A 16,310-nucleotide genomic window follows, 5' to 3' on the forward strand; every position below is an offset into this window, starting at 1 on the left:
ATTGTATTCTAGTGCACTACAGTTTTGTGTCTTTTCATGCACTCCACATCCTATGGCCCTACTCTCTCTTGTGGGCATGCCAGTAATGAATTTTAGACCTTTTAACAGTAAAAGATGTATCGAGAACAGGGAGAAAATGGAGGAGATGATATAGGACTGGGATTTGGCAGTTTTTTCTTCTGCAGTACCTCGACGTGACATGAGCGTGAGGCAAGAAACAGAACCTGTTTACACCTAGACAGTTTAGGCTCTAACTGTAAGTACTCCCATGTCCAACTGATCCATTATACTTCTAGAATAGCTATCCCTCATTGAACTTGACTAATTGACTAATATAAAACCACTTATCCTCTTCCCTCAATTTCTGTTCAAGCTGAACTTTAAAAACATCAAGCTTCTTGGTACATGACATCCATCTGTGACTTCAATTCCCAATTCAACCATGTGGAACCCTGTTTACACCAAAAATAGGTCTCTGTACCTGCACCGATGATTTTACCTGGGTTTAAAGAGATAAACTAACATCCATGCTTAATCCATCAGTTTCAACTCTGAAATCATGATTTCCAAGGTATAAAACTTTAATTTCTAGCCCACGAGAATCACCATCTCCTCTTTGTTGCTGCATATACAACACTTTTTGAGTAAAGAAAAAAGAAAAAATAAAATTTAAGGCTATGTTTGGTTTGATATAAAATAAGAAAAACAAAAAGTTGAAGGGAAATTCTTAACAAATTTTGTGAAATTCCTCGCTAATTTGGAGAAGAGCAGAGAAGAGAAAATCAAAGAGAGAATTTCAAATATTTGATTGCGGACATGATAAAGGACGCATAAAAGGGAAGGCAGAAATTGCCAAATCTAAACCAAGCCAAACCCAAAACTCTCTTTGGCATTCCCCTCTAGAAACAGATTAAGCAACAGCATAGTTACTTACTATAGGCAATGTACAGGAGGATTTGTATGTATAGATCTTCCATGAGCATTTAAGCAGTAGGAGCGAGCTTCTTTTCCTGGAGCTGTTGATGTTAGGTTAACGAAGTTCATTACAATGTTTCTGCAAGCAACAGTCTCGCTGCAACAAAGACTGATAACATCTTCCTTGGTTGAAGACCCACGAATTCCATTGTAAGTCACATCACTCACTTCAACTGCTGAGGTCTTCATCATCATTCCAAGTCAACATACAAACAAACACATTCAATATCGTCAATCTAGCTAGTTTGTTAATTACATTAATATTCAGAAAATAAAGCCACTGTGTTGATTAATTTAGTTCAGCCTTCTTACTTTATTTGGGCAATTCCTGCTGGGGCAGTAATACTGATCAATGATGATAGGGATATCCACTTCTGTGACTGTGATTTCAAAGAAGAAGATCCTCCTAGCATACCCAGATCCCCCCTGGACAAGAGTTGCAGTAGCAAACGTGAAAGGATCATGTAAATGTAAGTGCTTGCTTAATGATCATATTAATTCTACCATGAGAGCTCCATTACCTGCCATGTCTTGATCCTTGCTCCAGTCTCTGTTCCAAAGAAATTGCAGTATTGCACATGTATTTCTTCCACAGTGGCATAAGATCCTAATGCTCCCAAGCTTCCTATACTACAAATTAATAGAAGAAGGTAGTTTGTTGCTATATATTTTCAATTACCCTATTAAAAATAGGTAATAATGCAAGCTAGCTGGTTTCTAGGCTGTCAAAAAATATAGGTGCTGTTTGGCAAGTCCTTTTAGAAAGATTTTCCAGAGCATAGATGATAATGACCATTTTAAGTGGTTCGGCCTATTGGGCTTTTTGAAATATAGGTGTCATTTTCGGTCTTTCCACGGACACGTCTTCTGGTTTTTCTATCTTTTAGTTTTTCGGTCTTCTGATCTTACCAAAGCCCAAAAGACTGCAGAAAGACTTGTCAAATGCTGCCATAATAAGTGATTTTGGTCTCTCTCTCTCTCTAAGTGATGATACTGAGCAAGTTGTTATTTGGGTACTGCCGGATTGGTGGGGGTGGCAAAACTATAAAGATATTAATAATATAAGTGGGAAACTTTGAGGCATAATAGGGATCAAGGTTCTCGGGTCCCCATCTTGGTCCTTATTTATAGTCTGTGGGCGAAATTATACCCACATCTCAATAGGTTCCACCAAAGAAATGGACTAGTTAATCTTCCCTGTCAGACCTACCAATCTATATGATCCTTTGTTTCAGACTCCTGAAACATGGGAAAAGTGGTTAGCTCTTGACTCCTGAGAGTCTTGAGACCCATTTAGTCGGCAATCGAAAACAGCATTTCCTACACTTGACAAAACTACCAAATCACTCTTTCAAGCAACCATTGAACCATAACGGGGTTACACAAACCTTATCCCATGACCCGGTCCACAGTTGACATAACTGATGTTGATATAGGAGGAGCCGGAATTAATAGCAATACAGTCATCACCTATAACAAAAGAAATTTAAGTAATAACAGTCAGGTTAGTTCATATTAGAAGAAAAAGAAAGGTTAATTACAGTACAACAGATAAAACAAAAGGAAGGAAACTTACCCGTTGAAATGGTAGAGTTTATGATTCTAACTTGGGTGGAATTGGATATGTCAATGCCATCAGTGTTTGGACTGTCTTTTGGGGAATTTATTTGGAGTTGGTACAAGGTTGCATAACTGCAGCTCTCTATGGAGATATGATTTCTCGGGCTGTTTACATGGTGTAGCCCATTTAGTCGAAGCCCATTACATGCGTTAAATTGTAGTGCCTGGATCATTACCAAACACATACTTCAAAAAGCCCATTTCCATGTGATTCTCTAGCAATAGCCCCGTGCTAAAGAAAAGGGGGAAACGTTTGAATTAGGATTTACTCCTCACAGAGCACACCTCACACTGACCTCACAGCCCCATCCCACCATGTATTGGAAATATCTCCCCATGAATAACACAAAGTACAGCAGATATTTCCAATGCGTGGTTGAGATGCAATGTAAGGAGCAGATCCGGATTTGAAACGTTTGGTTGTTTACTTTCAACAGCCTCTCCTGGTACAAGGCTCTCCCTCCTTGATACATTAGTGTATATGAATCTCATGTAACAGTATCTTTTTTTAATCCATGGGCCTATACAGCTGGGGTAGTAGTCTATCCCCAAACCCATAACTCCCGCAATCCTGGTACTGTGGGGATTTAATCCTAAGTCTCTGCTGCAAGAAGCAGGGGACCTTGCCAACCAGCCAATTGGCATTTTGAAACAGTAACTTTGTTGAAACCATTCTAAGGAAAAAATGCCGGAAAGGTATGATACCGGAAGAACTTTTAACTTAGATGATTAGAATTTGATTAATTACCACTTTTATGATATCAGTTGATTGATTATAAGATTTTCCTATAGAACCCATGGACTAATGTCTCACTTGGAAAGAACCCTGTAGGCAGTAGAGGCTGTCAAATGTGGGCAGCCAAGAGCTCTTCAACAAAAAGAATGAATGTTTTGCACTTACTGTTGGTCGTTGGCATTCGAATGCCTGAAAAATATAGGTATAATGGTTAAACCCAAATAAATTAAAATGAGGATGAAGGAAATGGATGAAAAATGAAAATATTTTACACACATTTAATTCGTTGAATGTGCAAGGTTGTGACCACCAAGAAGAACCCCTGCCATCGATTTGTCCTGGTCCATTGATGGTGAGACCATTTACATGGGAGAAGGCAATCCATTTATCCATTCCGAAGCCACTCCAAGCTGATTTGTCACTGGGTGCGACTATGTTCCCTAGAACCTGCTTTCACCGTGGTGGAAATATAACTTCAATCTAATAGCAAAATGATGGTTCGTGTGTAATTATATATTCATTTTTTTAATGGATATATTGGTTCAGTTTGGTCAGCTCAGCTTTTAGGATTGGCTTTACTGCATTAAGACTAAAGCCCCGTTTGGCATATCTTTCTATGTGGGCTGTTGGCTATTCAAAAGTCTGGAAATCTGTGTTTTTATCTTTTTCCATTTGGTTTGGGAATGTGCACCAAAAAGATGCAAAAAACTCAATTGGAGCTTATTTCAGGAAGCTAGAAATGGAATTTTTTGCTTTTTTTCGCTTTGTCTTCACACAAAAAGATGTGCCTCCAACCAAACGGTCTTTGAGGTGCCAAGATTTTCATGTGATTCCTATTACATCTTTTGGCTATCAGATCTTTTAAAAAAGACTTGCCAAATAACACCTAACTTAATCAATCCTAACCCAATTTTTTTGCACAATGTCAATCTTAATGTGAGAATGTACATCGAATGTTTCTAGGTCTTTTTATTGATTTAAATACCCTTATATTTTTTCAGTTCATCCTACTCTCTCTCATTAACTCCTTTCTTTTTTGCATTTTTGTTTTCCACCACTAAATTTCAGTAATTAACTTTATACCCCATGAATGTAATGGTATAAAAACTAATTTTTCAAAAACTAACTCAGAAATAAAACAATTTGTTAGTCTAAGTCGTGGATCAGCAGTTCAAACCCTCTATGACAATGGGTCAATCTATGGTTTTAAAATTAAATATATAAAATCTAAAAATATATATGAAATCTTGGTCAAATGATGGGTCAATCCAAGGTTTTAAAATTAAATATATAAAATCTAAAAATAGATATGAAATCTTGGTCAAGTGATGGGTCCAATCCAATATTCCGACCGGCTGATTCCACTATACGATGAAAACATTAATAACAAACCAAAGTTTCAAAAATTGATTGGTCTAGGTGGCATGTCAATAGTTCAATAGTCTACGTCAAAAAAAGACTGGGTCAAATGAGTGAATGGTTAACTTGATCATTCATCGGATTGATGACCAAGTTAACAGTTATATTATATTTTATTTTTGGCAAAAATGTGGTTTGAGATAAAATCGTACCCACTTGCATGGTTGCACCCCTACCTGGAAAGCCCAGATTTGCAATCATTCAGCCCAGAAAAATGCCTTTGTCCAAGCTTTTTTTAGTGGCTTCTTCAAATCAGCTAAACCAAAGCTTTGCTACTTGATTTTCAAAATCGGATCGGACTGGATGGTTGGACTAGAGAAACCAGGAATCGGTCAGGTGACCGGTTCCATTTTTCTCAAAAACCGGATTTCCATCCAAAACTGTTGATTTTGGTCAGCAAACCGCTGAATCGGGTGTTTAACCGTTCGAACAGTTGTGATCATTTTTTATTTTTTTATTTTCTTGTCAGAATGGGCCGAGTATTTGGTTCGAATGGTTAGACCGTTTGACCCCATAACCGAACCCCTGACACATGTGACTGCCCCTTTAGAGCCTTTTAAGTTATGGTATTGTGAACTAAGGGCCCATTTGGGAGCACTGTAGTTCTCTCAGCTTCTTTAAAGAAGCTACTTAGGCCTTGTTCTTTTGGTCTGTTTTCAACATCTAATGTCTTGAAAGTAGGGGTGATCATTGACTGGGCTGGGTTTAGCACCCATGATAAAGGTTTCAACCTCGGCCTAGGCTCCGTATGCACCTTAGGCGCCTAAATTATAAGCCCAGACCTTGCCTTACATGGGCCTGAGCCAGGCTTAGGGGATTTTTTTAGTCTAATTAAAAAATTAATTATTTAAAATTTTTAAATTAAATAACATATAATAGATGAAAAAGGCACTGTACAAACCCAAACTAGGTTAGGCTTAGCTAAGTTTTGAGCCTATTATACAAAAATAAAGACAATGGGCCTCATTTAATTCCTAAACTTGGTTTAGCAATTTCAGAGGGGTGCAAAATAGAAGCACTAGGAGTTGCCATGTCAGCATGGCAATCTCCAATGTTTTTTGCCCAAGAAATTAGGACAGTTAGAGTGGGTAAGCTCATTAACTAAAAAATAGGAGTGGTTAACCCCATTCCTAGAAAATTGTTAACTACAAACATGTCTCATCTAAACACATAGTCACCTGCATTGGCTTTTTAGCTATTTTAATTTTTCAATCTTTTTTCAAAATTTTGGAGAACATAGGTCTAAACAAGGTTTTAAAACCTGACCCAGAACAGAACCATTCTGTATACAGCTTTTTGGGTCAACGGTTTGATTGTTCAATTCGAGCTGAATGAGTCGACGGCTTGACCACCTGGGTTAGTGGGTCACGGACCAAATCAATGTTTTTGGCAAAGGACCAAGTTAAGGGTGAAACTGAACTGGTTTCCTGGCGACTATCGGGCCAAACGGTCTGGCTGTCCGGGTCAACAACGGTTAGCAAACAATGCGTCTAAATGTGTACATCAAGGTTCTAATAGTTAAATATTTTAAATAACAAAAAAATATTTTAAGTAACAAAATATTAAAAATAGCTCAATCGTAATAACTTTAAAATAAATAAAACTTAAATAACAAAAACATTAAATATTTTACATCTTAGTTAAATATTCTACCTAAATATTTTAAATAATGAAATATTGATTATAACTGAATTTTAAATAGTTAAAATAGTGAACTTATGTAATAAAATTTAAAAATTTCTTAAAAGTAGAAATAATGATATTGTAAATAACTTTAATTTCTAAATCATATTTTAAACATTATTTAAAAAATAAAAAGTAGATTAAATAACGAAATTATATAATAACTTTAAAAAATTTATCAGAACTACATAATTAATTATAATAGATTTAATAATAAGAATATAAAATATAAATAATTTATCTATTATTAAATAATATAATAAATTTAACTATTATTGAAATAGTAAAAAATAGATTAAAGAAGTTAGAGGTATTTAGCTTTTTATTAGTTATTTATTGTAATTTTGTTATAATTTTATTTTCAATAATTGTGTATTTTTGTTATAATTTTTCAATAATTATTGGAGATTAAACTATTGTTATTTGTTAGAGATTATACTATTAATTTAGTTGAAATTACAAGTGTTCACTGGTTGGTTTGGTTCGATTCAATTGCAAATTGTTTGGCCAACCAAACTAATTTGGTCGGGTTGGAGAGTTGGTCACTTGAAACTAACTAACCATTAGTGAAAACTGAACAACTTGAGTTGTACCAGTCAGTGTTTTAAAAACTAACCTAACCATTAGTGAAAACTGAACAACTTGAGTTGTACCGGTTAGTGTTTTAAAAACTGACCTAGAGACCCACCCACTTTTGTATTTGGGTTGTAGCTACCAATTCAATAGTCTTGGTGGAACGGGTCAGATTGTTCCACATCAACATTTTATAAATTTAAATATATATATATATATATGCATATATAAATGTGTATATATTTATATACGTGTATTTTATTTAGTTTTTTAGTTATAAAAAATATTAAAATTTTTGATTTGAGGACAAAAAGGGGGTTTTCACAAAATTAGTTGGACAAGTCACCCATGGAACCTTGGAATGCATAGATATCGAAAAGTTACCCAAAATAATAAAAAAAGATCACCTTAATCGGACTTGGAGTGCAAAGTTATGGGTTTTGAAATTTTTCACATACATTAAGTGTGCAACTTGCAACTTGGTGACCAGGTCGAATGGATCAACGATCAAACCATTCAGGTGGTCAATTTCTGACTAAGTCAATGGTTTTTTACCGAAAGGGTGGGTTTCAATAGAACCAGACCCAGAATCAATGTTTGGTGATGGTTCGAAGGGTTCAACCGACTAAGTCAACGATGGATTAAAAACACTAGTTTTGGTTTGGATCAATTTTTGGTTTGGTTGGTTGGTTCAAAAGATTTAAACTTTATAGAATCAAACTTGGAATCATGGCCGGTGATGGTTTGAAGGGTTCAATCAACCGGGTCAACGATGGGTTAAAAAGCACTAGTATCGATTTGCATCGATTTTTGATTTGGTTAGTTGGTTCAAAAGATTTAAACTTTAAAAATTAAATTTAAAATATAAAAAATTTTTAGATTAAGAAATAAGGGAATTTACCACTTTTTTGTATTAAAATGTTATATTTAAAATATAAATATTAGTATATATCTGTGATCGAGTTGATTCAATTTTGATCGATTTACAAATGGCCAAATCGAAACTTACCTGACATGGTCATGTTGAGAAATTGCTGAACTAAATCTGAATGGAAATACTAGAAAGTGACCAACTCAGGTTGAGTTAGGTCAATTTGGTCGGTTTCATTGGTTTGATGAACAACCCTAATCGAAATTAATTATTATTATTTTTGTATTACAAAATAATATTAAAAATAAATATATAAAATATAAATATATTGATTATTTAAAAAAATAAAATATAAACCAATTATTTACTGTAATGTGTTTCTATTGTTTAGCTTTTGCCTAACAAAGTTTGCACACCGCACGTTTCCCTACTAGTTCATTTCTATTCTTGAGCAATGTAGAACATGGAATAATACTCAATAGCGAGTGTTAGAATTGAGTTTGATGACTTTGATCCCAAGTCTTCATTGTTCAAGAATGAAAATAAAGAAAGGCCTTCATCCATAAAAAGGTCTTGTCTAGAAGGGCAACTCTCATACTTGATTTGATTCATGTGTTGGCTCGTGTGTCAACTCATGAATATTTATGTGTTAAAAATTTATGTTTTATATAAAATAGTAAATGTTTCATATAAAATAAAATATATTTGCATATAAATATAATGTATAAAATATGTAATATTAAGTATATATAATTCATAATATAATATATTATAACATAAAAATTATATATTTATATATGGGCCGGATTTCCATGCAAAAACCTGGGCCTAAGCCCAGAAATTTAAGGTCTAGGCCGAGCTGGGTTTCTAGGCTAGACCAAGAATGATCACCCTACTTAAAAGCAAAGGACTTTAGACAAGAGGTTGTTCCCTAACAACATTTTTATTTTTTGTCTCCAAAATGCTCTTTTCACATTTTATTCATAATTTATTATTAGTAACACACTCATATTTTACTAAAATTAAATATATATATATATATATATATATATTATTAAAATATTATTTAATATATTAAATATGACTTATTATCATAATACTATTTATTCATAAAATAATAATCATATTATTATTACGATAAAAATTGTTTTTTATTATTTGAATTATTATTTTTTATTAATAATTTTATTCTAAAAATAATGATTAATATCAATTTATTAATATTAATTATAATTAACGTAAGGAATTTCACCAAATTCTATCTGAGTGAGGCCCGCCTTGTAAAGCCAAAAACTGCTACGATAGCTTTAGGCTTAAAATGCAAAAATTTTTTTTTTTTGAAAAGAGGAGAAATAAATAGCAGCCATATATATTAATTACTCTTACGTTACCTGAACCTCAATTTCAGTGGCTTTGCAGGGTCCGTTGAATTCCACAGGCTTCAACAAGAATGTCTTGGCAGGTATAACAAGAGTGTGAATCGTGTGATTAATACCTGAGTTGGCTCCGCACACCGCTTCCCACACTCTCATAAAAGCCTTCAGATTTCAAACCATTTATAAATTATAACGCACTAGCATAAAACTTATTTACTAAAGACAAATACTCAACATATATATATATATAGTCAATTAATTCCATTAATTGAATTTGAACCTCTACAAATAATTTCCGAAAAAAAAACAATGAAAAATCTATTTCAACATATTTGCTTAGAGATCGGATTTGCTATCCACGCATTACCCACAAGACACTACAGCCGCGCATTGGATAGTAGACCTGAGATGTTTCTGATGTGCGATTAATTGTAGCGTCTAGCGGATAGTAGATCTGAGCTCGTTTGGTTGCATGCATGGAAAAATACTGTAAAAGGTGAATAGTAGCTGAAGGAAACTAACATTATCTTTGATTTTCCAGTACATCATTTTCCAGAGGATTGTTGATGAGTTGATCCTCTCAATTCAAACTTGCGGAACCCATATTACATCGGAAAAATTAGGAAAATGAAAGTAAATTAATGATATAATATCAGAAAAGTTTTGACCAATCAAACCACCCGGAAAATTTTGACTAATACCACCTGATAGACGATCACCTATTTTGTGATATGAGCTGATTATAAGCTATTAAGTTTTCCAATATCTTATCTTTCCGGTATCATAGAACCCATATAGCGATAAATTGTAAAATGATTTCAGCTGCATGCATCTTTTTCTTTTCTATGCTATCTCTCCATATATGCATGTCCATCTGAAGTTTTCACAACTAAAAAAACAGCCAAAATATACAGGGAAACAGCCAGCTTACTTGCGAATCATCTGTTTTGCCGTCGCCGACGGCTCCAAAGTCTTCCACATTGAAAGTACTTGACTTCATGACATCGAATCTACCACTCAATCCAAACGAAGCCATGCCCAAAATCAAGAAAACGGTGAAGAGTCCCTTCATACAAAACCATATTCATGTCAAATTAAAGAAACAATATCTAGCCATTGAGACAGAAAACAAAAACTGCACATTATATATATATATATAGGGAGAGAGATAGATTCTCACCATTCTATCTCTGAATTCAGCGAAACTGTTGCAAGTTTGCAACTATAGTTAGGTTCTTCTCATTGATATCTATTTATGCAGTTTTTTTTTTCTAAGTTATAGCAATTAATGCATTGCATTATATACTTACCTTTTTCTCTTATTGATATTTAATGGACAAGTTGGATTTTGGTTTCTCCAAGTTGGAATTTGATTATTACTTTTCAATACATTTCATTCCCTCGTTAAGATCCACATTTAAGGATATACTCATTATCTTTGGTTGAATCTTATATCTAAAGTATTTTTATTTTTCACCATTAAATTGTACTAACAAATCCATTTTTAAAATTGACTTAGAAACGAAACTGGCTTTTCAGGTGATTTGTAAGGACTAAAGGAGTTCAACCATTTGGGTCAAACATGTGAATTTACAATGTCATAATTAATATTAAAAATTAAAAAATAGATAATAATATTGAAATAAAGAAAATTTTAGAAAAATTTGGGCAGAACACTAAATATTATATAATTGTCATATTGAGAAAAAATAAGCATGATAAATAAGAAGTGTTTATATTGATGATGCAAATGGAATAGAAAATTTAAAATTTATTTAGGAATGAAATCATTTTCCTCTCTAAGTGGCGAGTCAATGGTTCAACCCTCTAGATCAATTGGGACCAATCCATGATGCCATATTAAAGAATATTTTTCTAAAAAAATACAAAAATTATAGAAGACTATAGAAAAAAAAATTAGACACATCTCTAATATTATGTATTAGGGCCCATTTGGTTTGTAGTCAGAATCAAAATCCTTTGGAGTCAGAATGGTGTATTCCCATGGTCTGTTTGGTTTAGACAGGAATGGGATTTCATTCCTAGGGGAGGGGCAGGGAATGGCCATTTCCTCAAACTGAGAAATGCCATTCTAGCAGGAATGGGAATGGGATTCTGATTCCGCTAAACCAAACAGTTGGAATCAGAATAACCTATTTCGGTTCCAATTCCAATTCCAGACCCCTATTCCCATGAACCAAACGGGACCTTAATTCATATCCACAAAAGATAATTGTGATAAACAAAAAATCTTTTTATTAATGACGTAATGAAATACAAAATTTAAAACCAAATGGGTCAACTATCCAATTCAATTGCGTCAACCCATAATGCTATAATCAAATGATATAATTTAAAAAAATATATAGAAATAGAAAATTAAAAAAATTCTGAAGAAAATTTGGCACATCTCTGATATGTCATATAACCATTTACTTTTATCGATAATGTAAATGGAATACAAAATTTAAAATTGTCTTACAAAGAAAAATATTTCTCATTCAGAGAATGGTTTAGAAATTCAATGGTCTAGATTAACCCATAATGTCATAATTAAACAATACAAAATTAAAAATAGATAAAATACTAAAGGCTATAAAAAACATAAAAAGTTTATACAAAATTAGGAGGCATCCCGAGTATTATGCACTCATCATATTACACAAAAATAAGTGTCATAAACAAGAATTGTTTGTTTTTATTTATCATAGAAATGGAGTAAACTTTTAAAATTGACAAAGAAATAAAACTATTTTCTGTGTTATGTCAAACAAGCCATCTTGTAATGTCATAATTAAATAATAAAAGTTTAAAATTAAGCATAAATATAAACAAATATGGAAAAATATAGAAAATTTATAAAAAGATGTAGACACATCTTTGATACTATTATTGTTACTACAATTATTAATATATGAAATTGTCATGTGCACATTTAATTTACTAGTCTATATTAGAAAGATGAGGGGTCTTCCTCACCACAAAAGCCCACAAGGCCAAACCAAGACTAACCATAAAATGGACCCTAGCTAGGATCCAAAGTAGGGTGGAACTTGGGTTTTGTTGGATTGGGAGTTTGATAAATTTTCAATAGGTTGAACCCCAATGGAAGCTTAATGTAGTTGAAATTCTTCAAATTTGGCATCCCAACATGCAACCCTAAATTTAAGGTAATCATGGGTAGACCTGTTCATGGGTCAGGTGGCCTGATGGGCCGGCCCGGCCCCCGGACGGGCTTGAACAGGTATATGGGCCCGCGGGCTTAACCTCGGGCCAAAAAGCCCGGCCCGGCCTGACCTATAATTAAACCTAAAAACCCTAGTCGAATACTCCTCTTTTTTTCACCTCTTTCCCTTATTTTTCCAATCGAACCCTTCTTCTCCACATCCCTTTTCCCTTCTTTATATTCTTTTTTTAATGTAAATAAATTTTGAATTTATATTTTTTTAATGTAAATAAATTCTAATTTATATTGATTATTGAATAGGGAAAAAATCTAATTTTTTATTAGGTCCGGCTTCGGGATCGGGCTTAGGCCTAACATATTTCCATTAATGAAGAGTAAAAGCCCGGCCCAAGCCCAGCCCAGCCCGGCCCATGAATAGTTCTAATCATGGGTAGTTGGGCTAGGCTTTGTAGCTATGATAAGAGATATAGGATGGGGCCAAGCCTTACTAGACTTAATCAGCTGAATCAAGCGATGCTTTCACTTATTCCTTTTCAATAAAATTCTTGTAGCATATGTAACTTGGATTAACCACATACTTAATACACCATTAGTACTTTCAATGAATTTGTTATCATCAAAACACACGGGCTCAACAGTGTGTTACAATTTTGTGAAGATAAAAATTGAACTTTTGATGTCCAACATGTCAGATATATCATAATATAAGTGCACAATAATAATGTAGGAAATCTACAATTGTGTAGCGTAATTTCTCTTTTTTTTTTCCTTATTTTTATGTATGTGTAAACATAGAGACACCACATCCATAAAGTACTCTAATTCCTCCAAATTAAGTGCACAATGAAAATGCGCGACATACATTTGTTATGTAGTGTAATTGCTCTTTCTTTTCCTTATTTTTTTGTTGTATGTGTAAACATAGAGAAACATGTCAGCATAGTACTCTTCTTTCTCTTTGGGTTTTTAGTTTTTTTTTTTATTTTTTTTTCCATTTATTTTACTCTTCTTATCTCTAAAAAATGAAAGATTAATCCAATGCCTATTAGTATTAGCACCATATTCGATAGCACTATTGTGGTATAGAGCGCCTCTTTGAGAGACTTTTGAACAAACAAAACTCTTCTTTGATGGACGTGTAAAGTAAGGCTGTCACTGAACTCTAAAAATTTGATATCCGATATGGCGTCCACTCTAACTATTTTGATTTGGATGTTAAATTTTGTATATATTTGTTTAGTAATCATATTGAATTTAGATTTGGTTAGAGATGGCAATTTTTTCGTTTCCTGGTCCCTATGGCACTCTGTTCTACATTTAAAACCTAGTTCGAAACCCACCATCAACTAATTAAGCCTGGTAATTTTCCTGATCGGGGTTGGGGTCGGGGATGGAGATTGAGGTCCCCACTCCGCTCAGACTTCGATTATGTATATATGTATATATATTATATTATTTATATTATACTATTTATATATTATATATATATATATCAAAATATATTTAAAAATTTATTTATAATTTAAAACTTTTATTTATTTTAAGTAAATTTATTTTTCAAATAAATACTGGTATCTAAAAAAATTGCGTATTCAAGTCCCCACGGGGAACCCATCCCGTCGGGGACCGAGGATGGAGGACAAATTTTATCTCCAACGGGAATCGAGGACGGAAACCAGGATTACTTTTATAATCAGGATCGGAGACGGAGAATATGATCCCTCCCCCAAACCCACCCCGTTGCCATTCCTAATTAAGCCCTTCAAACAAAACAGAGACCCAAATGAAATAAAACCCAATAGAAATCCAAGCAAGACTAAGTTACTCAAGAGTACTAATACTAGTACTGCAACCCCCTTTGCTGCAAGGCTTCACCACCATGTCCTCATAGAAATTTGCTAAATACCAAGTCCAATTATATTTGATATACATAACAATGCTATAAATATATATGTTAAAAATAATTAATTTTTTAAAATAAGGAATATTATTTAAAGTTTTTATTTTCTAAAATTTACTTCAGTTAGATCATTATTAGTGATAAGAAATTGTCCGCATGAGATTACCCCAATCAATCTTATTAAATGTTTTTAAATAAAATATTTGATACAAAGGAGCTGCTTACTTTGCAAAACTTGATGGAGCCAACCTAAAGGCTAAAACTCAAAGCCTCCTCTCACTAAATAACCTGTTAATTTTGATGGTTGCATTGGGAATGGAATGACTTCCTTGAAATCGTTGCGGCATGAATTTCCCATTATCGACTGTAATTTTCAGCAGCTTTGTGCTTCTCACAGCATCTATTCAGTGCAGAAGATTTTCTTGTTCATAATGAGCTCTATTTATTAGTTGCTTCTGAATAACAATAGTCCTAAAGACACATTTAATTGGACCACGTTTCCTCTTATGCCATGTCAGATTAGTTAGTTCAATGACTGAGGTTGAGATAATTGACAAAATGCCATTAGGGTTTCTTACTTGTCTATCCTTCCAGGTTCAAAATAACCACAGTTGAAATATATATCCCTATTCGTTCCCTTCTCTAAAAATAATCTCAGCAGGAACTATCGTGGTCGTCCTTCTCATCTTCGGCAAAACAAACACATAAACCCATTATTTCAAAGGTAAAGCACAGTAGTGGTATCTTTCACTACTTTCCACATCCTGAAACTCAAATCGCCGCAGCTGAACCGAAACAGGGTTGTCTTTGCTCATTTAACAATATTGAACCCAGACCAAGAAAATAATAACGAAACTGGTTTTCAATTTAGAACTTCTCCAGGGAAGTTGGGCTTTTTACATAGGTTGGCAAGGCTACAATGAGGTCCACCATCGGCTATTAAAGAAGATAATTAATCAATACATCTAGAAAGGTATTTTAACATGTTTTAATTTTCAAAACTGGAGATTGGTATGGAGAATCAGTTCTTGGTTTGCTAAAAGCAAGTAATTAATCAAAAGAAAAAAAAAAATGAAGGGACATAGATTCCAAGTTAGATTTTCATCAGTTTTCTTTTCTAAATTGGATTACCAAGTGAATAAATAAATGACAACGCCAAGATTTGGGCGCACCAAAGGATGGGCCAAATGAAATTTCATGAAACCAAAATAGGAAATTCTAGTAAACAAAAAGAAAAACTCTTGGATAATAATAGTGGGACGAATTAGGGTAAGATATCCTAAATTTTACTACTTCAACTCCGATATTCTTGGATATTATATCTTTTCGGTTTCATAGTTGAACCCTTTTCTTTGTGTAGGTATGCTGATGATATGCATGCAATATCAAACAGGGCAATACTTACAATTGGTGCTGACGAGGTGTATCCCTGAAAGATGAAAATTCCACCAAAGCATCAACACTTAATTAGTTTATTAAAGAGGAAAGCAAACTGTACTAAAAACAAACCACCTTGCCAGGATGATCTCTGCATGAATTAATTATTCCACCAGTCAGAACCCCGTCCATCAATAGTGCCGGATCCATTGACGCTAAAGTCCATTCACATTGTTGAATGCCATCCATAGGCTTGCATCCATCCCCTCCCCTTCTTTAATCGTGCTTACTGCTATGATGCTTCCCATATCTACATACAAATTAAACCATTGCAAAAACAAATTTCCATGTCTCCATAACATTGCTTATTACATTATATAATAAGCATAATTATATTATATAAATTTAATATATATTAATATTTCTGTCTAAGGTATTTTATAAATATATTAAGACTCCGTTCACTTTTTGGTAAGTTATTTATCCGGGTAAATACAGTTAAGGTTCAAAATATCGATATGCCAATATGGGCATATCGGGCAAATCGATACAGCGTTTCAGGCTTTTAGTTTTTTTTCACAACTGGTTCAAGG

At 33.5% G+C, this 16,310-nt stretch overlaps 1 protein-coding gene across 1 annotated transcript; it reads right to left on the reverse strand.

The window, feature by feature from the left end:
• Positions 1–933: 933 nt before the first annotated feature.
• LOC148869383 (putative polygalacturonase At3g15720) lies at positions 934–15,927 on the reverse strand. The gene is made up of 11 exons (XM_088969908.1): positions 15,853–15,927; positions 15,746–15,769; positions 10,185–10,319; positions 9,269–9,415; positions 3,608–3,778; positions 3,410–3,520; positions 2,552–2,759; positions 2,364–2,445; positions 1,497–1,605; positions 1,288–1,401; positions 934–1,158 (listed from the first exon to the last, which is right to left on the reverse strand). Exons 1-11 carry the CDS (start codon positions 15,925–15,927, stop codon positions 934–936), a joined length of 1,401 nt encoding a protein of 466 aa, XP_088826034.1.
• Between the last annotated feature and the right edge of the window lie 383 nt (positions 15,928–16,310).

This window comes from Nelumbo lutea, chromosome 2, assembly GCF_056320005.1.
Source record: "Nelumbo lutea isolate HS-2025 chromosome 2, American lotus-T2T, whole genome shotgun sequence".
In the NCBI taxonomy this organism is placed as follows: domain Eukaryota; kingdom Viridiplantae; phylum Streptophyta; class Magnoliopsida; order Proteales; family Nelumbonaceae; genus Nelumbo; species Nelumbo lutea.